Source organism: Lampetra planeri, chromosome 44, assembly GCF_965212315.1.
Source record: "Lampetra planeri chromosome 44, kcLamPlan1.2.h2, whole genome shotgun sequence".
In the NCBI taxonomy this organism is placed as follows: domain Eukaryota; kingdom Metazoa; phylum Chordata; class Hyperoartia; order Petromyzontiformes; family Petromyzontidae; genus Lampetra; species Lampetra planeri.
Genome location: NC_136150.1, coordinates 2,519,231 through 2,544,715, shown reverse-complemented (window position 1 = coordinate 2,544,715; position 25,485 = coordinate 2,519,231). Strand labels below are relative to the sequence as shown.

At 53.5% G+C, this 25,485-nt stretch overlaps 1 protein-coding gene across 1 annotated transcript in view; it reads right to left on the bottom strand.

Annotated features, from left to right (window-relative positions):
• Positions 1–25,485, bottom strand: part of LOC144732784 (protein Wnt-2b-like) — a 60,540-nt gene that overhangs the window by 13,217 nt on the left and 21,838 nt on the right. Inside the window, exon 3 of the mRNA XM_078614373.1 lies at positions 4,914–5,191. Coding sequence (XP_078470499.1) covers positions 4,914–5,191 — 278 coding nt within the window. The remainder of the gene's footprint in view (positions 1–4,913; positions 5,192–25,485) is intronic.

Genomic DNA, 25,485 nt, shown 5'->3' with positions numbered 1-25,485 from the left:
TGGAAGAAAGGAGGACTCGAGATCATTTGATCAAAAAGCTGCTTACACGGCTCGGCATTAATGCGGCGGATTAGAGTCCTAATCCCAACACTTCATCACCTCAGCGGGGAGTGAATGGGTGAGGTGGGGGGGGGCAGCGACTGGCATGGCGGGCGGGCTGGGTGGGTGAGGTGGAGATTGGTGGGTGGAGAAATATTCCAGGAGGAAGAAAGCAAACGAGCACAGAGGAGAGAGAGAGATGGGGGGGGGGGGAGCGACAGAAGGAATCCGAACTGGCAGACTTACAGACCAAAGGGAAGGGGGGATTGGGACAAAGGCATCAAGAGACCTGGGATGAGAGGGAGGCAATTAAAAAGGGTAGGATTAAACTACGAGGGAATAATCAGCAACAAGGCATACGGGCGCATGTGACCACAAGTGCGTGTCCCTGATGGCCCTTGCTTTCGGGAATGCGGCAGACTTTGTTGAGTTTGCCGTTGGGAGGGAAGCGGTCGGTTTGATTTCTTTAAATTTGTGGTAAAGCACAAGACGGTAGAGCACAAGACGCGACTTCGCCGTTACGTCTCGGCCTCCGCTGTCCGGACACAAGCGAAGGGCACATGAGTGTCAAGACGTGGTTGGGGGGGGGGGAGGTGGAGGAGAAGGGGGTGATAACAGCGCCGCACGCTTTGTCGACAGGACACGGGGGGGAAGGGGGGGGAGTGTTAGCGGGCACCCGTCTGTACCGCGCGCCCGCGAGCGTTTCCCGCGGATTCACCGCCGAGGTGGAGAGAGCAGGCGGCGGCGCAGCGGCCGTGCCGAGGCCACCGAGGAACAGCGAAGAGGGACCCTGTCCGTGTGTTTGTGAATTAAAAATACAAACTCTCTCTCTCGCTCTCTCGCTCTCGCCTTGCTGGTGAGCCGCTTCTATTCACGACTAAACAAAAACGCAGTCTTGCCTCAATTAGCCGTCGCCTGATGAGGCTGGTTGTAATTAGCGGCGAAACGTCAAGGTACTCCGAATGTAAATGTTGTTGTGGGTTTATTCTCCACACAGCCGGTGCGAGTAACGAATTGGCACGCTTTGTTTAAGTGACATACCTGTCTAATTGGCGGTGTCGGGTGGAGGCTGGTTTAACGACACATTTATGTTTGTAATAATAATGACGTCTCTTTTATTAAGCGCCTTTCATGTTGAAGTTTTTCAAAGCGGTGTACGAAAAATGTTAAACTCCACCCACAAATCTAGATAAAATCTAAGCGAAACAGAAAGGTGATCATCACAATACCAACGACCACCCTCGAAATTCCAATAAACGGAAGAACTATGACAAAAGCGAATAATACTAATAATTTCAGAGTTAATCAGGCAAGAGTAGAGTTAGTTTTTTAATTTTATATACACGATCTTAACCCCCCACGACCTCCCAAAAAACCCACCCCTCCATTGTGGAATAGCTGCAACCCCGTTCACGTGGGCGCGAATGACGATCGCCGGAGGAATACATCACGGACGGTGGTGGGTTAACGGGCGCTGAGGTCAACCGGCGATCGTTTTTATCTAACGGCATCGTAAAAAAAACGTAACGGGGTCAAATAAAAAAAAATGGGCGCAGCCCTGCAACCGTTCGCTGGCACCACGACCGGCAGTATCGGCCTGCCCCCTGTCCAAACGGGAGCTCCGGAGGGAGAGAGCGAGGGAGCGAGAGAGCCCCTCCCCTAACGGAGAGAGTTTATTTTGGGCCCCCTCGCCGAGACGTCTCGGAAGACGCGGAGAAGTGCCCCGCGGCTTTACCCGTCCGCACACGTGACCCCCCCCCCCACCCACCCCGCCAAGTCGACCGTCTGCGGTTGAAGCCATTTGACGCTGCTGCACTTGGACAAGTCCAGCATCCCTACGTCCAGCGTCCCTACATTCAGACGCTGTCTTTCCGACAGACCTGTTCTTCACCTGAGGACGGCTGCTTGCGTTGTGGCCGAAACGTCGTGAGAATTATTTTATTATGTTCTATTTTTATTATTTTATTATTTCCCTTCTACGTGACTTTACCGAAAGACCCAAGAAGACTATAATAGTTATAATACTTATTATTAACATTTACCACTGTACTGGGCATCTCATTGATTTTCGACGACATTTTTCACCCAACGGTAAGTGTGATTCATAGAATTTGAGATGAATGAACATCGCAGAATAAAACAAATGTTGTGGCTATACCAGTGCAGTGGCTGACTCAGAGACACTAAGAGCAGGAGGTACTCTGTATATTAACAGCCTTCACAGTTCACACTTTAGTAACTACAGCAGCTCCCAGTCAGGACAGCTGGCAGACTGCCTGACTGACGACGCCGAGACAGAGGCGGCAACGAAGACTCGAGATCACGACGGGATTCCACTCCACACGACAGCCCTGAGCTCCCCCTCGGGGTCCACTTTTATCCTCCCAGCGTGGCCTCGCTCCGCCCCGACCACGCCCCCTTTCTAGAACCTACCAGCGGGTTGCCGGGCTTCCCCCACGTGCCCCTTCTGTGACCTTTACCCGACATCCCTCTCTCTGGTCTACCACGTGACCTGCTGTCAGTCAGGGTTGCTGTAACTGCAGATCCCCTTCCCTGCCAGCAACAAGCGCTGTGCTGCTAAGCGACCGATTCTATGTCACTACACCAGTATCAATAATAATAATAAACAACAACAATATTTGGCGCAATAATGTTCCCAAAATTTGATTCGTGAGGGAAATGTTACAGTTGCGACGTTTCTGGACAAGGCCCATTGCTCAGAGCAGATGTTCCAATTGCGACCCAGACGTCTGTTATATTTATTTAAACAAATGACATCGGGTGATTTTAATTAACTTCAACAAATATTCAAACTCACTTCGACTAACATTAATGCACGCACGAATTCTCATTTGAAATTAATTTAGGACTTATTTTTTTAAAGATTACAGCTGTGAATCTTTGAACGTTTCACCAATTCTGATTCACTGTCTCAATTTCATTCGCAGGGCTCCTGGTCAAGTCATGCGAAAAACGGATCTGAGGTGAACCCACAGGAAGAATAAGAAGAAGAAGAAATAAATATTATTAATGATAATATAATATATAAAATATTAACGTAAAGAATACACGATTTACAATGTTATAGTGTCAGTGATAAAATAGATTAAATAACCCTGTGTCCTGACTTTTTGGACCAGCCTGTTGTACACGTTTCACTATACGGCCACGCAGCGATGTCACCAACGAACGCGACCGACTTTGTGTTTGTCGAGTACGAAACACCAGAGATTGGTCCTCGCTCTGCAGTGTTGAAAGACAAAGGTGGGAACTTTTTTCCTTCCGACACTTTTTGCCCCGAAAGCCCCCTTTGAGTGGAGCTGCGGTCACGTGCACGGGTCACGCCACGAGGTCACGACGACGGGTGACAGGTGACCCAACCCACTCACATCCATGGGTGAGGCTATGAGGTCATGTCCATGGGTGAGGCTATGATGTCATGTCCATGGTTGAGACTATGATGTCATGTCCATGGGTGACGCCATGAGGTCATGTCCACGAGTGACCCAACCCACTCACGTCCGCGGGTGAGGCTATGAGGTCATGTCCGCGGGTGACGCCATGAGGTCATGTCCACGGGTGAGGCTATGAGGTCACGAGGTCAATGTCCGCGCACTCTCTCATCTTGGCATCACTGCCACCGGGGCCCTAAAGCGCTCTCCGCTTCACCCCCGGCTGTCAACGTTGCTCGGCCGACACGGAATAAAACGAAACCAATACGCAACCCTCACGCATTGCACGTTGCCGTTGACACCTTTTCCACTGCTTTTTGCTATTTTAGTTTTGTCCTTCCCCCCCCCCCCTCCTGCACCTCCGATTATTACAGTCGGCTACGTACGGTGCAAAACAATTTTAACGTGCGTACGTACAGACCAAACCGGCACGCGTGTCTCCGTCAGCGCTGGTCTATTATCGACGCCGTGCAGTATCCTGGAACAAAGTGAAAGTAAAAACGGTGCCGGATCCCGGTACAAGTCCATTGCCTGCCGCCCCGAACACTGACGCCAAGAAATCTCGTGACTGTCCATGTCAAACCCAAACACGTGGTGACCCTAATTCACACGCAGGGCAGCGAGGCGAAACCCACCCACCCACATTGACCGCTGGCTGTTCACCAGCAAGCCGGACGCTCCTGACGAGACGCTACAATGTCGAAACAGGGCCGGACTTTGCTTGCGTTGAACGAATGCAGCTGAAATTATGCACTCCCAGAATGCCCTGTGGTTGACAGGAAGTGTGAAGGCTCCTGGCTCTCCACTGGTCACACCCCCAACCCACGTCCACGTGACAGAGCCAACACAATCGTGCATTTGCACGATTTCTGCAACGCGCATTTGTCCTGAGAATCATTGCTTTGTCCGCATGGATGTTGAACTTCTTTCGCACTGTACGTAGCCAACCGTACTAATCGGAGGTGCAGGGGAAGAACAACAAACTCAACAACAACAAAAAATCAGTAAAAAAAAAAAGGAGTTTTCAATCTAGATGATCCAGATGATGATGTAAAAGTGCATCGCTCCAGTGGCTTCCTAACATCAAAAGGAAGAGCGTTCCAGACGGCCGCAGAAGAGACGCGGTGACCGTCTTTGTTCGATGCTTTGAAGAACGCTGCAACAGGGATCATCGCTATGGACATCAATGAAAGAGGAGCGATGAATGAAGGAGGAGCGATGAGTGAAGGAGGAGCGATGAATGAAAGAGGAGCGATGAATGAAAGAGGAGCAATGAATGAAAGAGCGATGAGTGAAAGAGGAGCGATGAGTGAAAGAGGAGCGATGTGTCTAGCGGAGTGTGCCTGGAGCCAGAGCGAGAGGAGGAGGTGGATGTGCAGGAGGAGGAGGAGGTGCAGCGGGGGGGGGGGTGCGTGACGGCACCTTGCGCCCCGAGCGGTTGTTGTGCAGGTTGATGAGCGCCCGCGCGTCTTTCTCCTTCTTCTCCTTGGCGTCGACGAAGCCGCGGGCGAAGCGGATGCCGTACGCCACGTTGTCGCTGCAGCCGCCCCAGTCGAACTCGCCGCGCGCGTCCCGCCACTTGCCCTTCTTGCGCGGGTCGCACGAGCACGAGGTGAGCTCGCCCTGGCTGCAGGCGCGCGTGATGGCGTGCACCACGCCCGCAGACGAGATGGCGTACACGAAGGCCGCCTCTCGACTACCTGGGCGCGCACGCACGGGAGGACGGAGGCGGAGGCAAAAGGAGGGGGTGTGCCCCCCTCACCACCAGACCACCCCCCCAATACCCCACCCACAACCACCCCCCAATACCCCACCCACAACCACAACCACCCCCCAATACCCCACCCCCCAATCCCCCACCCACCCACCCACCCAATCCCCCACCCACCCACCCACCCAATCCCCCACCCACCCACCCACCCAATCCCCCACCCACCCACCCACCCAATCCCCCACCCACCCACCCACCCAATCCCCCACCCACCCACCCACCCAATCCCCCACCCACCCACCCACCCAATCCCCCACCCACCCACCCACCCAATCCCCCACCCACCCACCCACCCAATCCCCCACCCACCCACCCACCCAATCCCCCACCCACCCACCCACCCAATCCCCCACCCACCCACCCACCCAATCCCCCACCCACCCACCCACCCAATCCCCCACCCACCCACCCACCCAATCCCCCACCCACCCACCCACCCAATCCCCCACCCAATCCCCCACCCAATCCCCCACCCACCCACCCAATCCCCCACCCACCCACCCAATCCCCCACCCACCCACCCAATCCCCCACCCAATCACCCACTCCCCCACCCAATCACCCAATCACCCACCCAATCACCCAATCACCCACCCAATCACCCAATCACCCACCCAATCACCCACCCACCCACCCAATCACCCACCCACCCACCCAATCACCCACCCACCCACCCAATCACCCACCCACCCACCCAATCACCCACCCACCCACCCACCCAATCACCCACCCACCCAATCACCCACCCACCCACCCAATCACCCACCCACCATGGAACACAGGAGCGGAGTTACCAGCGGTGCGCCATGGAATTGAAAATTCACCAAAACTGAATTCAAATTCAGCAAATAAATTTTTAGTGTTACAGAGTTACTCATGTTAAATAAATGTACGCATCTCCCCTCCCATCTCACTCTACTACTCTCCACGCACACTACTGCCTCTCCCCTCTCATCTCACTCTTCTCCCCTCCACGCACTCTCCTACCTCTCCTCTCTCATCTCATTCTTCTCCCCTCCACACACTCTCCTACCTCTCCTCTCTCATCTCACTCTTCTCCCCTCCACACACTCTCCTACCTCTCTCCTCTCATCTCACTCTACTCCCCTCCACGCACTCTCCTACCTCTCCCCTCTCATCTCACTCTACTCCCCTCCACACACTCTCCTGCCTCTCCCATCTCATCTCACTCTACTCCCCTCCACACACTCTCCTGCCTCTCCCATCTCATCTCACTCTACTCCCCTCCACGCACTCTCCTACCTCTCCCCTATCATCTCACTCTACTCCCCTCCACGCACTCTCCTACCTCTCCCATCTCATCTCACTCTACTCCCCTCCACGCACTCTCCTACCTCTCCCCTCTCATCTCACTCTACTCCCCTCCACGCACTCTCCTACCTCTCCCCTATCATCTCACTATACTCCCCTCCACGCACTCTCCTACCTCTCCCCTCTCATCTCACTCTACTCCTCTCCACGCACTCTCCTACCTCTCCCCTCTCATCTCACTCTACTCCCCTCCACGCACTCTCCTACCTCTCCCCTCTCATCTCACTCTACTCCTCTCCACGCACTCTCCTACCTCTCCCCTATCATCTCACTCTACTCCCATCCACGCACTCTCCTACCTCGGTGGTCAGACATTCGGTGCAGCAACAACAACAAAACAACCGGGATAAAATGGTCTCAGAACGAATGAACGAACGCGAAATTGTTGCGCCTCGTTCGTAAGTCGGGGAGTTACCTGTACTCTTCAACAGCCGATCTAACTTTACAGGAGGCCGTATATTTGCATCGGCTCAGGATCAAGCATTTCTCAACTCTGGCCACACGATGCTCTAGCAACTCCGACACGCCGGCGGTGACGGGAGGGGGGGGGGCAGCGATTGGCATGCAAAAGCCATCCAGCCTGGCAGAACACGGAAGTCTCTGAAGGCTGACGTGTGGCAACCGCCCTAAAGTCCAGGCTCGCAAGCTGACGGTGCCCAGCTGAAACAGGGCTAGATGAGTCAAAGAGCTTCTGCCTAGGTACGCGTGCGTGTGTGTGTGTGTGTTGTCGCATGTCCGTTGAACTTCTTTCGCGTCGTACGTAGCCAAGGTGCCGTTGAAGGACGACGAAATCGAAGTGGATACGGACACGAAGCCTTCATTCATTCAGACGCTGTCTTTCCGACAGACCTGTTCTTCACCTGAGAACGGCTGCTTGTGTTGTGGCCGAAACGTCGTGAGAATTGTATGTTATTATGTTTTATTTTTGTTATTTTATTATTTCCCTTCTACGTGACTTTACCGAAAGAACCAAGAAGATGAAGCCTTCTTTTGCGAACAGACAATCTGGACATCGAAGGCTACGCATTCCCGTTCTGGGGGTAACGCGGCTCGCCGGATTACAATGGGTTTCCAGAGACGCTGAGTTGTACGTCAGCGTCGCCCCTTCGACACGCGCACGCACCGCCGCAAATACACAGCGCTCGTCCGTGTGGCCTTGCCAAGGGAAGGGCTCCGTCGCTAATCTGACCACGGAGGCATCAAAGCCGCTTCGTTTAACTTTCGGTGCCAAAGCCCCCTTATTGACTCTGAGCCATGATTATTGCTGCTGCTGTACGGAGACAAATTTCAGGCGAAATTCGAAACCTATCGTCACATCTGGGCGTTGAGCACCCAGCTCCCACCTAGAAAACATCATCAACAAGTTGTTGACGAAGTTGTTGATGAGCAGCTCAAGAGAGCAATAATTTATCGTCGACTGTTATTTTTTTGCTCTCTCTGCGAGGTGAGTTCAAAGGCGAATTCGACCAGGGACCCAGGTCTCATAGTTTGCGTCATTTTCATTCGAGCATCCGCGAAACGTATCTCATACGGTTCCGCAAGGGTTCAGTAGAAAAAACAACGGGTGGCTCATTAAGCACGAACATGTTGTCCTGCGTGACTTTAGCGGACGTTCTACGGACGTAGGATCTCACTGCAAACCACGTCCGAGCTTCATTCACCGACGAAGCGGACGTACGAGGCGTCGACGTCGTTCCTCCTCAACGCGTGAGCGGGAGGAGAGCGAGGCAGGCTAGCGGTGATCCGAGGAATCCGAGAATGCTTCCGAGTTTTGTGCGCCGCTTTATTCAGCTCGGGGGGTCGTTCGAGAACCATCCGACCCTCCGACTGAAGCCGAAATTTAAATAACCGAGAGGCTGGACGGTGATGTGAACTTGGGCTCGAAGGCTTTTTGAAGAGCTTGACAGAGAAGGATGTCAACTTGTGACACCGCACCGCCGCTGCACGGCGTTCGCTCGCTCGCTCAGAGAGAGAGAGAGCGGGAGAGCGGACGACTCAGGTAGCAGCAACAGCAGCCAGGCGGTGACGAGCCAGCGCCAAATTGCCCCCCACCCCTTCCCCAAGCTCTGCACTCCTCTACATATGAAGGTCTTATTGGACGATTGCGCGTGGAAGAAACGCGGTGTAGCCGGAGAACGCCGTCGCGTGCGAGGGGGCAACACACTATCCCGTGCGGATGGAACGGGCCGAGTCCTCACTTTTTGCCACACCGCCCGGCAAGGGAGTTTGACAACCCTCGTCATTGCCTCCACGCCGCTGCTGGATCGCAGGCAGCCGCGTGCGCCGCCGCCCGAGTTAAACGAAAACAAAAAAGGTCGGCGGAGGATTATTTTCGCCGCGTCCAAGATAATCGTAGGCATCCGCTATGTCCGACGAGGTGTCAGTCATGGATAGGCGGGCCGTGAGCAGATCTAACACCCAACAGCTTGGAGTTTACGTTTAGATTCCAGATAAGGGACAGCATTGTCAGCAGGAGTACGGTGAACGGTTAAGGAGAGGCGGGGACGCGCGCACCCTTTGCGTGAAAACCGACGACGAGACGGAGCGAGTGCCGGAACGGCGGAGGGATCCGCATTGAGGTTCACCACAAACGGGCAAAGGCACCTCCGATACGCACGGTTGGATACGTACGGTGCGAACGAAGTTCAACACACACACACGTTACGTGCGTTAGCAACGTTCTGCTGTGCCTGTAGAGTACTAATAACAAGGCATTGAAGTAAAGGAGAGAGTTCTAGATTTGAAGCTTTCGTGACTGCAAGGATTCATATTGTTAGGTTTTTTTCGGTAAAGTCGCGTAGGTAAAAAATTAAAATTAATATTTCATTTTTATTTTACTTTTATTAATTTTAATTCTTTACCTACGTGACTTTACCGACAAAACCTAACAATATAAAGGAGAGAGGCTTCACGGTTCACGCAGGACTCAAGGACGCACCCACGGGGACTCGAGCGGCCCGGGACTGCTCGCCGACGAAAGAGCGGCGTGCGCGCCAAACCCCCGCGGTGAGAGGTGTCCCACGATGAATCACGAAGGACAAAAAATCGTAACGCGGAAACCCACGGGCCTCAACGTTGGCCCGAGGGTCCCCGCGACGTCGCGCCGCCAACGTCGTGGGAACGTCGGGCCAGCGTTGGACCGACGGCAAAGGCGACGTTGGCGCCTTTGCTGGGTGCTCCGTGCAACACGTAGCGCCGTTTCATCGTTTTATCGGAAATTTCACCTCGTTTTTTCAAGGGGTACACATTTCGATGGGGGGTTTTTTTGTTTGTTTGTTTGTTAAACGACCGTAACGCGGTCACGACCGGCGGCCATGGCCCCTCGTGCGGGGAGTGACGGTGCCGATTTGGTTTCTCTCTTTGGCGGGGCAACACCGATTAAACCGTGAGCCGTTAGATGCGACAGGGGCCCTGTCCCTGTTGGAGGTGCGGGTTCTTGAGTGGTGACCCCGCCGTCAAACAGGCCCCCCACCAAACGACCCGCACAGCCTGGCCATGACACTCGTGCGGCGAGGGGATTGATAATAGCGCGGGGCAGTAATAATGCACCGTCACAACTATCTTGGAAAAAAAAATTCTCGCCGCTCATCCAGGAATGCGTCGCTTTGGAGCGGCGGTTCTCGGAGTGCGATCCCCGGTTCCAAATCAGGGTCCCCCGGCGGTCTTGCAGGAGGTCCCACGGGGCTGAGATGCCACGAGCAGCTTGATCCGAATAACATTTACAACGCTTAAACCTTTTGTTCGGGGACATTAATATTCATGTTTTACTTGTGTTTCATTTAAAAATAAAGTTAGGTAACCTACCCCGATTTAAATTGCACTTAACCTCTAAGATCTAAATGCCCCCACGCCCTCCCCTCCCCACGTAGATAGGTTATTTCCTTTGAACCTATCTACGTGACTTTTAAAAGAATATTAATTCCTGCAGTCACGAAAGCTTTAAGTCGAGATGAATCATTTTGCACGACTGGTATATTGAGAGAGATGAGTGTGCGGGGGCACTGGGCTGGGTGATCCGCGCGGAAACGTTTTGCATCGGCCGAAGTCGGTCTTCACGAAAAGTTCGAGAAACGCCGCCGTAGATTCGACTCCTCTCGCCCCCTGACCACCTCCTCCCCCCCCCCCCCCCCGAAATCATCACCGAAGTGAATGCAGGCTGCCCCCCATCAGCACGTGTGTGTGTGTGAGAGATTTGGGAGTCATCTCGCCCGTGTGCCCAAACAGCTTCCATTTGGCCGGATAGAGAGAGGGGGCTCAATGGGCACGACACGGGGCTGGAGAAGAGATGGAGCCGATGGGGTGTGGGAGGACGTGGAGCTGAGTGGACTTGCCTAAGACCGGTAGCAGCGGTGTCAAGATCGGCCTCTGTGGAGGAGGAGGCTCGTGAAGGACGCTGCTGCTACTGGGCAGTTGAAGGCAGTCGCCCTCCAACAACAAAGGGGTGCAGAGGAGCGACGCTCACAACAACGAGCAGAGCGCCGGGTGGCTAAAATCCAGCGAGTCGGCACAGTAGGAGGTACTGCTGGTGCATCGGCCAGTCGTCTCAGTCAGTCGACCCGTGGCACCTGGGTCTGCCCCGTGACCTCCTGCCAGCGGGCGTTCGACACTTCACGTGGCCTCAACGTGCACCTGGCCTGGCACAAGCGCCGTGGTGATGTCACCGCCACTTAGTGTCGAAAAGCGTTTTTTGTTTTGTTACAATGGCGAGCGGCGGTGCAAGGACTCATGCGCCCTGCACTTGCGAGCCCAGCCACCCAAGTTCCATTTCCACTCACGACCACTAACAGTGGCGAATATTTGACCCGGTCCTGGGCCTCCCCTAGGTCGACTCAGCCTCAAACGAGCACCTGGTGCGGTGTGTAAACGTCGGCAGTGGGGAGACAAAGGCGTCCGGGCGTGGTGCTGGCCACCCACCAACCCTCTCGAGTGGCGTTCCGGCCTTCACAGGTGCTCGCGAACAGCACTTGCCCCTACAGTCACTTCAGGCAAAACGTAGAGATCTCTCTCTCTCTGTCTCGTGATGAGTCTAAAACACAACGTCCACCGCCGCAGTGCGGTTAGCAGCAAGGCTCCTAATTCCGGTGAATGTTGCCGCGAAACTCAACGCGCCCGACAAATAAAACCGTGGGCCTCGAGAAAACAAAAACGACGTTTCGGGCCATGGTCGTTCTTCACGGCACATGGAGAGGCCGCTCAACCTCTTAGGTTATGATGCCTGAAACGTCGCCTGTCACACACACACATAGCCGTCAACCGGTTATCGCCCCGTGTTGCTGCACAGGGAAATTGAGTTTGCAGGTCCATACGGCGTACAGCCGTTTCAATACGGGCCAAATTGTGTCAATGTGTTTGTGTTTCTCGCTTGCGACGGGACTTTGTAGGATGAACGTTGAGATGTATAAGGGGCACGGGGTGACAAATAGGGTCTGAGTTGCTCTGTAACAAGGCAGGGCTCTGATAGGGGTTCACAGGTGTGTACACACCGTCTATTTCATTTCTCCTTTAGAAGGCCACAGTGCTGCTGTTGTTCACAAGGCAGCGACGGCACAACGGGGCAGCCCCACGCACCGGGGCAGCCTCACGCACCGGTCCCTCGTAGAGCAGCCTCCGCAAGGGACATGTGAACCGACATCCGTCCTCCGACTGCTTCGACATCGTGTGAACCGATTTAGAGATTATGACGCACCACCAACCACCATCATCACCACCAACCACCATCACTAACCACCATCACCACCACCAACCACCACCACCACCATCACCAACCACCATCACTAACCACCATCACCACCACCATCACCACCACCAGCCAACATCACTAACCACCATCACCACCACCAACCAACATCATCACCACCAACCACCATCACCAACCACCATCACTAACCACCACCACCATCACCACCACCAACCAACATCACTAACCACCATCACCACCACCAACCAACATCACTAACCACCACCATCATCACCACCAACCACCATCATTAACCACCACCACCATCATCACCACCATCACCGCAAACCACCACCACCATCACCACCACCATCACTACCATCACTACCACCACCATCACCACCATCACCACCATCACCACCATCACCCCCAACCACCACCACTAACCACCACCACCATCATCACCACTAACCACCAACATCATCACCATCACTACCACCACCATCACCACCATCCACCACCCACCACCACCACGTGTTGTTTTCGGATTGTTTTCGATACCGATCTCCGCCACACTCGGGGTATGGGAGTCGGGAGATGGCTGATAGCGACAACAACAGCAAAAGGTAACATCGCGTCCTGATACAACTCAAGACAATCTCCCCCCCTTCCTATCGCCACCGGCGGACTTCACCGCCATCCGACCACACGCCGAGTGGCTTTGTTACCCCCTCCTCCTCCTCCACCTCCTCCTCCAGTTCAAAGGGTTTTGGGAGACTTGACGAAGCCGTCACAGATGGCCATCTCTCCGTTTCACAACACCCCGATCTGGAGATGTCCGGGCGGCGCTTTTGAATCTCGTGCGGGTCTCATTCTGCTGCTGATGATGATGATGCTGCTGTTGCTGATGATGATGCAGATGCTGCTGTTCTTGATGCTGCTGATGATGATGCTGATGATGCTGCTGATGATGATGCTGATGCTGCTGTTGTTGATGCTGCTGATGATGATGCTGTTGATGCTGCTGATGATGCTGCTGCTGATGATGATGATGCTGCTTATGATGCTGCTGCTGATGATGATGCTGCTGCTGATGATGCTGCTGTTGCTGCTGATGATGATGATGCTGATGATGCCGCTGCTGATGATGCTGATGATGCTGCTGATGATGCTGCTGATTATGCTGATGATGTTGATGATGCTGCTGAAGATGATGCTGCTTATGCAGATGCTGCTGATGATGCTGCTGTTGCTGATGATGCTGATGATGATGCTGATGATGCTGCTGATGATGATGATGCTGCTGCTGATGCTGCTGCGCTTCTCTCTCAACCACGACAATGTTCAACAGCCCCTGGGGAAAGCCCTCGGGGGTACAAATGTGAAGGGGCCCGCCACCCGCTCCACCACCGGCGTGGCGACCAGTGTCAACCTGCCCCCCCCCCCTGGTGACTTTAAATGTCTCGCTCGCGCGCGGCCGCGCTAACACCAAGGGTGGCACAGTCGTTTTTTTACAATCGGGTTTAACAGTCTTTTTATATTAAACCCGATCATCTGAGATTGGGAGAAATCCGGTTTAATTGGTTCTAATTGCGGCATCCGAGAGGAACTTCTCATCGATGGGCTTCATCCATTCCAAGCGAAGGAACTCACTGGCGGCGCCCACGATTGTGGAGGAGAAGCTCCTCGTGTTCATCAAGACCAACCTGCCCGCCGCGTTCTACGACTACCCCGTGCCCGACGGCCCCCCCGAGTACGATAGCAGCAGCACCGACGAGGAAGCTGCCTAAGCCTTGGATCAGAGCTTCGTATTCATCAAACCAGGTTTTAATTCCCCGAAATCTGGTTTAATTGGATTTAAGAAAAACCCGATGCCTGCCGCTGGAAAAATCGGGGTTTTTTCCACCCATTGCTGACACACTCACGCTGGCCGTGAAGCCAGACGGAGTTTGGGGTTTAAATTTTTATTTTATTTTATTTGCGAAGTCTTAAAGCTGCACTCTAGTAGCGCACCTGCACGCTTCCGTGCGCCGCACTCGTTTGTATCGCAAGCTGAGAGCACGTGGTGGTGGTGGTGGTGGTGGTGGTGATGGTGGTGGTGGTGGTGGTGGTGGTGGTGGTGGTGGTGGTGGTGGTGGTGGTGATGGTGGTGGTGATGGTGGTGGTGGTGATGGTGGTGGTGGTGATGGTGGTGGTGGTGATGGTGGTGGTGGTGGTGGTGGTGGTGATGGTGGTGGTGGTGATGGTGGTGGTGGTGATGGTGGTGGTGATGGTGGTGGTGGTGATGGTGGTGATGGTGGTGGTGGTGATGGTGGTGGTGGTGATGGTGGTGGTGGTGATGGTGGTGGTGATGGTGGTGGTGGTGATGGTGGTGATGGTGGTGGTGATGGTGGTAGTGATGGTGGTGGTGGTGATGGTGGTGGTGATGGTGGTGGTGGTGGTGATGGTGATGGTGGTGGTGGGGGGTTTAATGATGTAATAAATAATTATCGTAATCACTCAAATGTTTAATGCGCTTTTCCATCCGAGGATTCCCAGTGCTCGACGCATGGGCAGCAGGAAACAAAAACAGAACCAGCAGGGAAACCGACCAAACTAGGGTGGTAAGGCCACTTTAAAGAGATGGGGTTGTCAAAGCAGACTTTTATATCCTGTACATATATCTACCGACTCCGATTGCCCTCATTTCAAGTGGTAGATGCCCGTCGCCCGGATATTTCACCACCGCTCTTTTAATTCCCAACAAAACAACTAACTGCTTCACCATTGGAACCTCAATTGCCAGTAAAAAATATGATAATTGTTTTTTTACCCTTCTATCTGGCAACAAAACTGACACCTTTTTTTTTTTACAAGGAGTCATGTTTGCATAGACCACAATACCTGCACACTCACCCACTCACCACACTGCAGGTCACAACAACACACCCACTCACCACACTGCAGGTCACAACAACACACTCACTCACCACACTGCAGGTCACAACAACACACTCACCCACTCACCACACTGCAGGTCACAACAACACACTCACTCACCACACTGCAGGTCACAACAACACACTCACCCACTCACCACACTGCAGGTCACAACAACACACTCACCCACTCACCACACTGCAGCTCACAACCACTCACCCACTCACCACACTGCAGGTCACAACAACACACTCACCCACTCATCACACTGCAGGTCACAACAACACACTCACCCACTCACCACACTGCAGGTCACAACAACACACTCACCCACTCACCACACTGCAGCTCACAACCACTCACCCACTCACCACACTGCAGGTCACAACAACACACTCACCCACTCACCACACTGCAGCTCACAACCACTCACCCACTCACCACACTGCAGGTCACAACAACACACTCACTCACTCACCACACTGCAGGTCACAACAACACACTCACCAACTCACCACACTGCAGGTCACAACAACACACTCACCCACTCACCACACTGCAGGTCACAACAACACACTCACCCACTCACCCACTCACTCACCACACACTCACCCACTCACCACACTGCAGGTCACAACAACACACTCACCCACTCACCACACTGCAGGTCACATCAACACACTCACCCACTCACCCACTCACTCACCACACACTCACCACACTGCAGGTCACATCAACACACTCACCCACTAACCACACTGCAGCTCACAATCCTTTTCTTTCTCATCTCCTCTCGCATGGCTCCGCTTTGAAAATGCCCTCCCGCCATTTTCGTCTTTTCTCAAGTCCTTATCACCATGCTCGATTTAACAAACGTATTAACTCTCATTTAATACACATTCAAGAGTGCAGTTGGTTGCTACCCGCTTAAGTGTGTTGGGCATGTGCTCTGACAACCCTGATAACAAAATATCATGATCCCCCCCCCCCGCCAAGCTCACTTGGGTATCCAAAGATCTCTACAAATATCGGGTGACAGAAAGATGTGGCCACTACTGAAGCATATTGGCACAAGACAGGTGGAGACAAATGACAACATATCCAGTGGAACACCTACGGGCTCTCTGCCCATGGTACGTGATGATGATGATGATTAGGCCAACGTTTCTCTAGAGAGCGAGGGGGGCTAAATGAGCACGACACGGGGCTGGAGAAGAGATGGACTGATGTGGTACAGGAGGACGTGGAGCTGAGTGGACTTGCCGATGACTGGTACCAGCGGTGTCAAGATCGGCCTCAGTGGAGGAGGCTCGTGAAGGACGCTACTGGGCAGTTGGAGGCAGTCGCCCTCCAACAACAACGGAGGGCGGAGGAGCGACGCTCACAACAACGGGTGGGGCGGCTAAAACACAGCAAGCTGGCACGGTAAGTAGCCACAGCTGACCCATCTGCCGGTCATCTCAAGTCAGTCAACACCATGGCACCTGTGTTTGTCCCGCCCGTGACGTCCCTGTCAGCGAGCCTTCGACACCGCACGTGGCCTCAAAGTGGGCCCCACCAGGCTCTTTGGTTGTATTCGTGACCCAATCACACGCGCGCATCTCCACGCCAGTGCCTCTGAATTCAGATTTCACCACAGTCATTGATGACGACTACCGCACTCTTACATGTGTCAAGGTTGAAGGCAAAATTAAATCAAAGTGAGCGAGGTAGGGTGGTGGGTGTGGTGGTGGTGAGCTATTGCATTTTCATCCAGTGGCAATTTCATTTTAAGTGGCTACAAATGATTTAGCGAGTTAAAAAAAAAATCGGCCTCCCGTCTTTTTTCAAGCGGCCGAGTTAAAAATCAGCTGACAAAGCTTCCCCCAGCCACAGATAGGCATCTGACGGCGGCGCTATTGTTACCTGGACACACGCACACGTACAAAAAAAAACACTTAAGCATTCAACAAAAAGTTTCACAACAGCAGCTGGAATGGACAGCCCCCACGGAAACCCGCAGAACTGGAGTTTCAAACTTTTCACTCTCCTCCACACCGGGCATCAAGACCCTGCCCGTGTCTGATTGTGCGCCTTCAAAGCATCGAGCGCCTGGGTTTGATCCCCGACCCGGGTCGCCCCTTTCTCTGTGTGGGTTTTCCTCCGGGTTCTCTGGGTTTTTTTTGCTTAACGCTAAACTGACCGTGGCGTGGTACTGCCTTGGCCGAACGTCCGAAAATTCTGGAAAAAAAAGTCCCCGTTTTGGATCTCACACGCAGCAGCAGCATCGCCTCCCTCCTGCGAAGACAAACTTGTCGGGAACCATCTTATGAAAGAAATCTTGAGACCCGCCGAGGGCTTTCGCTGGGCGAACAAGCGACGTGGCCCACGTGGATTGTCCGTGCCCCGCAGAACAGCACGCCGCCGCGTGCCGTAACATCAATCACGCTCGCAAACTCTGTGGTGGTGGCGAGGGCGGAGGGGGTAGAGTCAAGGATTCATCTTCTTGGTTCTTTCGGTAAAGTCACGTAGAATGGAAATAATAAAAGAATGTTTTTTTTTTATTAATAATAAACCATTATTAATAAACATAATTTTATTATGTTTTATTTTTCTTATTTTATTATTTCCCTTCTACGTGACGTTACCGAAAGAACCAAGAAGATGAATCCCTGCAGTCACGAAAGCTTTAAATCGAGAGTCAAGGATGTTAACGCGCGGACAAAGAGAGAGAGAGAACGGGAGGAAAGGGAAGTGTGGGGGGTACGAGGAGAAGGGATGGGAAAGGAACGGAGAATTGGGAGCACGGGGGGGGGGGGGTGTCAGGAGAGACGCGGATCGGCAGAGGCTACATCGGGGCCTCGACGCGGCTCCACACGGGGGCGAGAGGAGGGGTGCAGAGTGGGGGAGGCCACGTGGTTTATGAAAGGCACGTGGTTTACGGGAGGCTCGAACCGATTTCGAAGAGAGACAGAGAGTTTTGATTTAAAGCTTTCGTGACTGCAGGGATTCATATTCTTGGTTCTTTCGGTAAAGTCACGTAGAAGGAAAATAATAAAATAATATCATGATGATGATTGCTTGTGTTGCAAGTCGAAACGTCGTGAGAATTTGTATTGTTTTATATTTATATTACTTTATTATTTCCCTTCTACGTGACTTTACCGAAAGAACCAAGAATATGAATAAGATACAGAGACGTTGGTGGCCGAGGGTTGCCACCTTTTCCTCGAGTCTGAATAAAGATTCTGATTCTATTCCACTATATTGTCAACAACAACAACAACAAACTGGACGCTTTAACCGTAATAACGTTCAACAAAGCAACACCGCGACCAGAGATTCCTCGGCGCGGATCGATACCTGCCACCCCCAACACCGACGCCAATTCCCGGAATCTACCAGGTGACCCTATCTGCCTCTCTGTGTGCCTCCTGTGAGAGAATTATGTTGGAGTGCAACTCTCACCTCCACACGGGCACCAACCCCAGGTGGTACACCCCCCCCGATTTACATCGAGAATGAGAGTGAATTGTTCGATATCAAATTCGGTGGCGAGATGTTCACCACCTCGGCTGGTATGCACCTCCGATTAGCACGGTTAGCTACGTAGATACATAGGTGGTGAGTTTGATCCCGACCCTGACGCCTGCTCGAAATTTCGAGTCTGCGTGTCTCTCTCCTCGTGGTCGCGTGGACACATTCATCTTTACGCGATCTAACCCCCCCAAAAAAGCCTATATCATGGGTGACATTGGTCGCGAAAGCCCACCACGTGTTTAAACGCACGTGCCTTTGATGATAATCGTACACCAGACACAAAACCACGTCGCTCGCCGCCTGCACCGGCGCTAGACCGGAGAACGATGGCCCAGCACGCAACGGCCCCCCCCCCCGCCCCCTTGTTTGACGCCTCGTGTCGAGCCGTTTCACTTCGTGAGTTCCGGTCGGGCGATCCAGGACGCGACGAGTCGCGCGCGCCGCCATTATCATTTAAGAGAGCGCGGGAGCCGCACGTGGCTGTCGTCACAACGTCACAGGGCCATGCCCGTGACGCAACCGGTGGTGCCCCGCCCACCCCCCCCTCCCCAACCCCATTAAGAGTTCACTCCGTTGCTGACGACACGGCCCCGTCGTCGCCACTTGGGTCGCGTTCCACGGCCGAATTTCTTTTGATTGTCCGTCAGGCTGCTCGCTGTTCGAGAGCGAGTGAGAACCACAAAGCTGGTTTGATGAACCCATACTCTTGGGTCACGTCGGTAAAAATAAATACGAAAAATAAATAATAAAACTAATAGAAATAAGAATATAAATATCATTTATTTTAATAGAAATAATAATAGAAATATTATGTTATTTCTATTTTTTTTTTATTGAATGCTTGTGTTGCAATCAAAAGGTCGTGAGAATGTAATAGTTTATTTTATTATTTCCCTTCCACGTGACTTTACCGAAAAAACCTAAGAGTATGAATCCTTGCAGTCACGAAAGCTTCAAATCGAGAACTGATGAACCCCTCTCAGCCCGGATCTCTGTCGTGGTATCACCTAGGCACGCTCTCACCTAGGCACGCTCTCACCTCGGGCACGCTCTCGCCTAGGGCACGCTCTCACCTAGGCACGCTCTCGCCTAGGGCACGCTCTCGCCTAGGGCACGCTCTCGCCTAGGGCACGCTCTCGCCTAGGGCACGCTCTCGCCTAGGGCACGCTCTCGCCTAGGGCACGCTCTCGCCTAGGGCACGCTCTCGCCTAGGGCACGCTCTCGCCTAGGGCACGCTCTCGCCTAGGGCACGCTCTCGCCTAGGGCACGCTCTCGCCTAGGGCACGCTCTCGCCTAGGGCACGCTCTCGCCTAGGGCACGCTCTCGCCTAGGGCACGCTCTCGCCTAGGGCACACTCTCGCCTAGGGCACGCTCTCACCGAAACTCTCACCAATGGAAACGTTACATCGCAGCAGCTATACGGGCATCTGGTTTCTCGCCTACACGTGAGCACAGACGGCACCTATGACACCTCGCACGGAGAGGAAAAAATAATTACCTTAAAATCAACTTGGGTTTCTTTCCGGGCACAAATCACGCGCCCCGATGTCCACCCGTCACCGGCTTTGTCACTCGCAAATCCGCGCCTCTAATCACGGCGACGTGATTGATAAGAATCATCCCGTAACCAACGCAGCCGTGTTGCTTTCCAGAACCCCTTCCCTTCGCACGGACGCGGATCGAGCGGCGACCATAGATCGACGTCCACGTTGTGAATCCAGAAGCTGCCGCTGCTGCCGCACCCACGCACACACGCACACATCCACGCACGCACCCACACACCCACCCACACACGCACCCACACACCCACGCACACACGCACCCACACACCCACGCACGCACGTATACACACACGCATGCACGCACCCACGCACGCACCCACACACCCACGCACACACGCATGCACGCACCCACACACCCACCCACGCACGCACCCACACACCCACCCACACACCCACGCACGCACCCACCCACGCACCCACGCACGCACCCACCCACGCACCCACGCACCCTCCGCAGGAGGTCGCGCGCAGTGGACACACGCGTCCACTCGTGAGTCCCCCGCCGACTCCGCTGGGCGAGCCTCAAGCGCCGCCACCGACTTGCAGGCAGCGCCGGGGGTCCCCGCGGGCGACGCGTCGCAGGCGCCTGTCCGGCCCCAAATCAAATCTCGTTTCTCTTCTCGCTTAAACTCGCGGCGCAGATGTCACCAACTCAACGCGCCGTCGGTGCCGCGGCATCACCGGCTCCCCCCCCCCCCCTCCCCCCGACGCACCCCCCGATTGTTCTTCACGGCTCGAACCCAGCCGGCCGCCCCGGTTAATACTGCGCGAGGCGGTGTGCGGGGGCAGGCGCATTGCGTGCTTCCGGCGTCGGGGTCCCTACATTTTGGCAGATTTTGAACCGCTGCTCCGCAAATTATTCCATTGGAATTATAACATCGCAGTCATAGCAACCCACCCCCTCCCTGCTCCCCAGCCAACTGCGAAACACCTGGTAGGAGCCTCCTTGAAGAGGAGTCGTGAGACTGCTGGTCTACCAGGCGTGCTGGTGGTAATAATCATCATAATAGCAACAAGGCCTACAGCTGACGTGAACGGAAAGTGAACAATTATTTAATAAGCGCGCGACGATCGGTTCAACATTTCCGTGCCAAGTGTGAGCGCCACGGCGACACGAACAGATCAAAGTCATGATGACAACAGCAACAACAACAGCAACAACAACCGCAGTTGTTACTCATCAGGACTGTCGGTGGCCGTGAGGCAGAGGTCGCAACCGGGTACCCGATACCCGTACCCTACCCGATACCCGGCTACCCGTACCCGGCCGGGTACGGATGGCCGTTTGCGACCCTGGTGCGGCCAGGTACGGGTACGGGTAGGCCGTGAGTCACTGGTGAGTAACCGTTTGTCACTCATTTCGGGTAGGGTACGGGTACGGGTAGGGTACGGGTACCCATTTGCGACCCTGGTGTGGCCGGGTACGGGTACGGGTAAGGAATCAAAACCCGTTTGCGACCTCTGCCGTGAGACGAAGCAGACGGCGTTGACTCGAGTTCAGGACCCAGCCGTACCGTCGTGCCGTGCGGTCCAGCGCGGAGACGATGTCGTGCAAGCGTGCACACGTGTATCTATCTTCATTCATTCATTCACATCTATCGTGTCCGCTCAATACTCGGCAGATCAAGAAGATGGGCGGTTGTGGACGTTGATGGCCGGGGCTGGTCGCGGCACCACCGTCGCCGGCCTGCAGGACTCACCGAGGCCCCCACCGCCACCGCCACCGCCGGTCTCGCTCGGTCAAAGGCACCACCACCACCACCACCGCCACCACGAGCCCCCCTCGCCTTCCAACTCGCCTGATTAAAGGCAGCCACCAGCATGCCGAGGCGGCAACACATCACTGGGCTGCAAGTCACCCGTCGCGACCCGGCGAAAAGAAGATCTCCCCGCGATACGCGAAACACTCCGGTCGCCCGCCCCCCCCGTCCGCCCGCCCCCTTCCCGCTGTCATCGCGGAGTGATGGTGAGAGAGAGAGAGAGGGCATTTCTACTGTACCCGATGCTGTACACAAGAGGATGAGGAAACCCGGGGGGGCAAGGGGCAGAATTCCCTTCACACCCCACCACCCCCTCCCGGGGACTGCGGGTGCGAGATGAGCTTCTGGCCCCGGCTTTGATGATCGTTCGCGAGTCTTGGAGTGCGCGGCGCGCAACGCCCGAACCCGTTAGTACACGAGCGTGGGGTTGATCCCACGTCTTTCTCTTTTCTTTGCAGGGCGTCTGGCCGGCGTGGAAGAGTAGGCCGAGGGTCCTTCTTAGAGCCCCCGTCCTCTCGAGAAAGGAGAGATGCAATTTCACCGTTCGGGGCCGCCAGCGAATCGGTGCCCTCGTTGAAGCTACGCTGACAACTATTCTATTTTATTTTGAACAGGTAAGGCCTCACTGAGCTATGCAGCTTTGTTTTTTTTATTTCCAGAAGTGACCTGGCCGTCACAAATCAGAGCCCAACATTTGTAGAGGCCAAATATTTTCAACGCACGTTTAGAAAATACCAGAGGACCCAGAGAAAAATTCACGCGACCACGGAGAGAGAGAGAGACACTGCAAACTCCAAATATACAGCAGCAGGCGTCAGGGTCGGGATCGAATCCACAACCTCCTGTACACCAGGCAAAGGAGTTAACATCTCCTAGCAATCGTGATGATGATGAAAGAGAGAGACATGCAAACTCCAAATATACAGCAGCAGCAGGCGTCAGGGTCGGGATCGAATCCACAACCTCCTGTACACCAGGCAAAGGAGTTAACATCTCCTAGCAATCGTGATGATGATGAAAGAGAGAGACATGCAAACTCCAAATATACAGCAGCAGGCGTCGGGGTCGAGATCGAATCTATGACCTCCTGTATACCAGGCGAGGTAGTTAACATCTACCCACCGTGATGATGATGAGAGAGAGAGACACGCAAACTCCAAATATACAGCAGGCGTCAGGGTCGGGATCGAACCCACGATCTCCTGTATACCAGGCGAGGTAGTTAACATCTCCTAGCCACCGTGATGATGATGATGAGAGAGAGAGACACGCAAACTCCAAATATACAGCAGCAGGCATCGGGGTTGAGATCGAATCCACGACCTCCTGTATACCAGGCGAGGTAGTTAACATCTACCCACCGTGATGATGATGAGAGAGAGAGACACGCAAACTCCAAATATACAGCAGCAGGCGTCAGGGTTGAGATCGAATCCACGACCTCCTGTATACCAGGCGAGGTAGTGAACATCTCCTAGCCACCGCAGCGCCCCACTGCACAAACCATTGCAGCAGCAGCTGATGCGGGCACTTGACGCACAAATGGGAAATAAAAATAAAACTTTCCGGTGAGTGAGCGGAGGGACCGTGGTCACCGCCCCGAACAGAACCAGGGAACGAGGACCGGCGCGGTGTCCGATTCACAAATACTAAAAGAGGAGAGGCACCATGACTGCAGCGATGCACCACTTCGCTGCTCCTCATGCGATCATCTGGCTCAATCATCGCAATGCAAAGTTAGAGTTGTTGCTCGAAAATCAACATCGGTCATACAAAGAAGACAAAGATTTGTAGACTCACGTGGAGACCCTGAGGCTCACACAGAGACCCTGAGACTCACACAGAGACACATATACTCACACAGAGACACTGAGACTCACACAGAGACCCATAGACTCACACAAAGACCCATAGACTCACACAGAGACCCTGAGACTCACACAGAGCCCCTGAGACTCACACATTGACCCTGAGACTCACACAGAGACCCTGAGACTCATCCAGAGACACATAGACTCACACAGAGACCCTGAGACTCACACAGAGACCCATAGACTCACACAGAGCCCCTGAGACTCACACAGAGCCCCTGAGACTCACACAGAGACCCTGAGACTCACACAGAGACTATCAGACTCACACAGAGACCCTGAGACTCACACAGAGACCCTGAGACTCACACAAAGACACACAAACTGGTGTCATCTTTCCTTCACCAGAGTGTAACCTAATTTCCGTAACGCAATTTTTAATTGGACGATGATCAGTCTAAAAACGTATCTGCCCAAGCCGATTTGTGTGCGAGGGAATTTATTATTTAACCATGAGTTCTGCTAATGCAACAGATTCCATTTATCGTGCGACGCTGCGTTGTCTTTCCGCCGATTTCTCTTTGCTCCATTGGTGTACTGAACCTAATTTGTAATTCTTTTAGTTGTTTCCACGACCCAGGTCACTCCTATTGTATGCAATGTACGTTGCACTTCTTTCGCACCGTACGTAGCCAAACCGTGCTAATCGGAGGTGCGGGGGAAGAACAACCAACTACATTGTTTTATCTACTTGCAACTGAAACTTGTAGTGGTAGTCCTCCAATGTGCATCCTCTCCTTGGGCTGCAATTCCATCGTGAGTCAGCTGACATACCTTCTCACGATGCTGTGTCACGGTGGTGAGATGTTGACTACCTCGCCTGGTGTGCAGGAGTCACGTGGGTTTGATCCCGACCCTGATGCCTGTTGTGTATTTGGAGTTTGTGGTGTGTCTCTCTCTCTCCCTCCCCATGGTCGCGTGGATTTTTCCCCGGGGTCCTTCGACTTTTCCCTCCACACTTAGAAATAAAAATCAACGTCGCTGCCTTCAGAGTATTTGCGTACCGCTATAAGTGTCCACACGGGTGACGAGCCACTTCTTTGAGCTGTCCTGTTCGTTACGGCCAAGGTCGCTTCTGAAAAGAGCTACACAGCTCAATGTGGGCGTCAGCTGGGAACAAACATATCTATTCCTGCACAAGCCCACCAACGCTCGCTAACAAGCGGTGAAATACACCATGTATAAAAAATAATAATGTGTTTACTCTTTCTGACAATGAAACAGGAGTTGTATTAAGATGTTCAACCACCAAATAGAAACCTTTAGTACGGAATCAAGTCTGCGTTAACCACACACAGACTAATTGTGGTGAACATGCACAAGAACATGCTCTGATAATTATCAGAGCATGCTTGGTTAATGCAGACTTTTACTCCCCAAATTGTATCTTCAGCAACTGCCCCAGTACCCCAGGTAGTATGTTTGCAAGATGTGTCCTTCAAATAACAATTATCATAATGTCGAATTAAAGCTTTCGTGACTGCAGGGATTCATCCTCTTTGGGGTCTTTAGGTAAAGTCACGTGGTGTCATCTTATTAGTTTTCAATCGACGTGACTTTACCGAAAGACCCAAAGAGTATAAT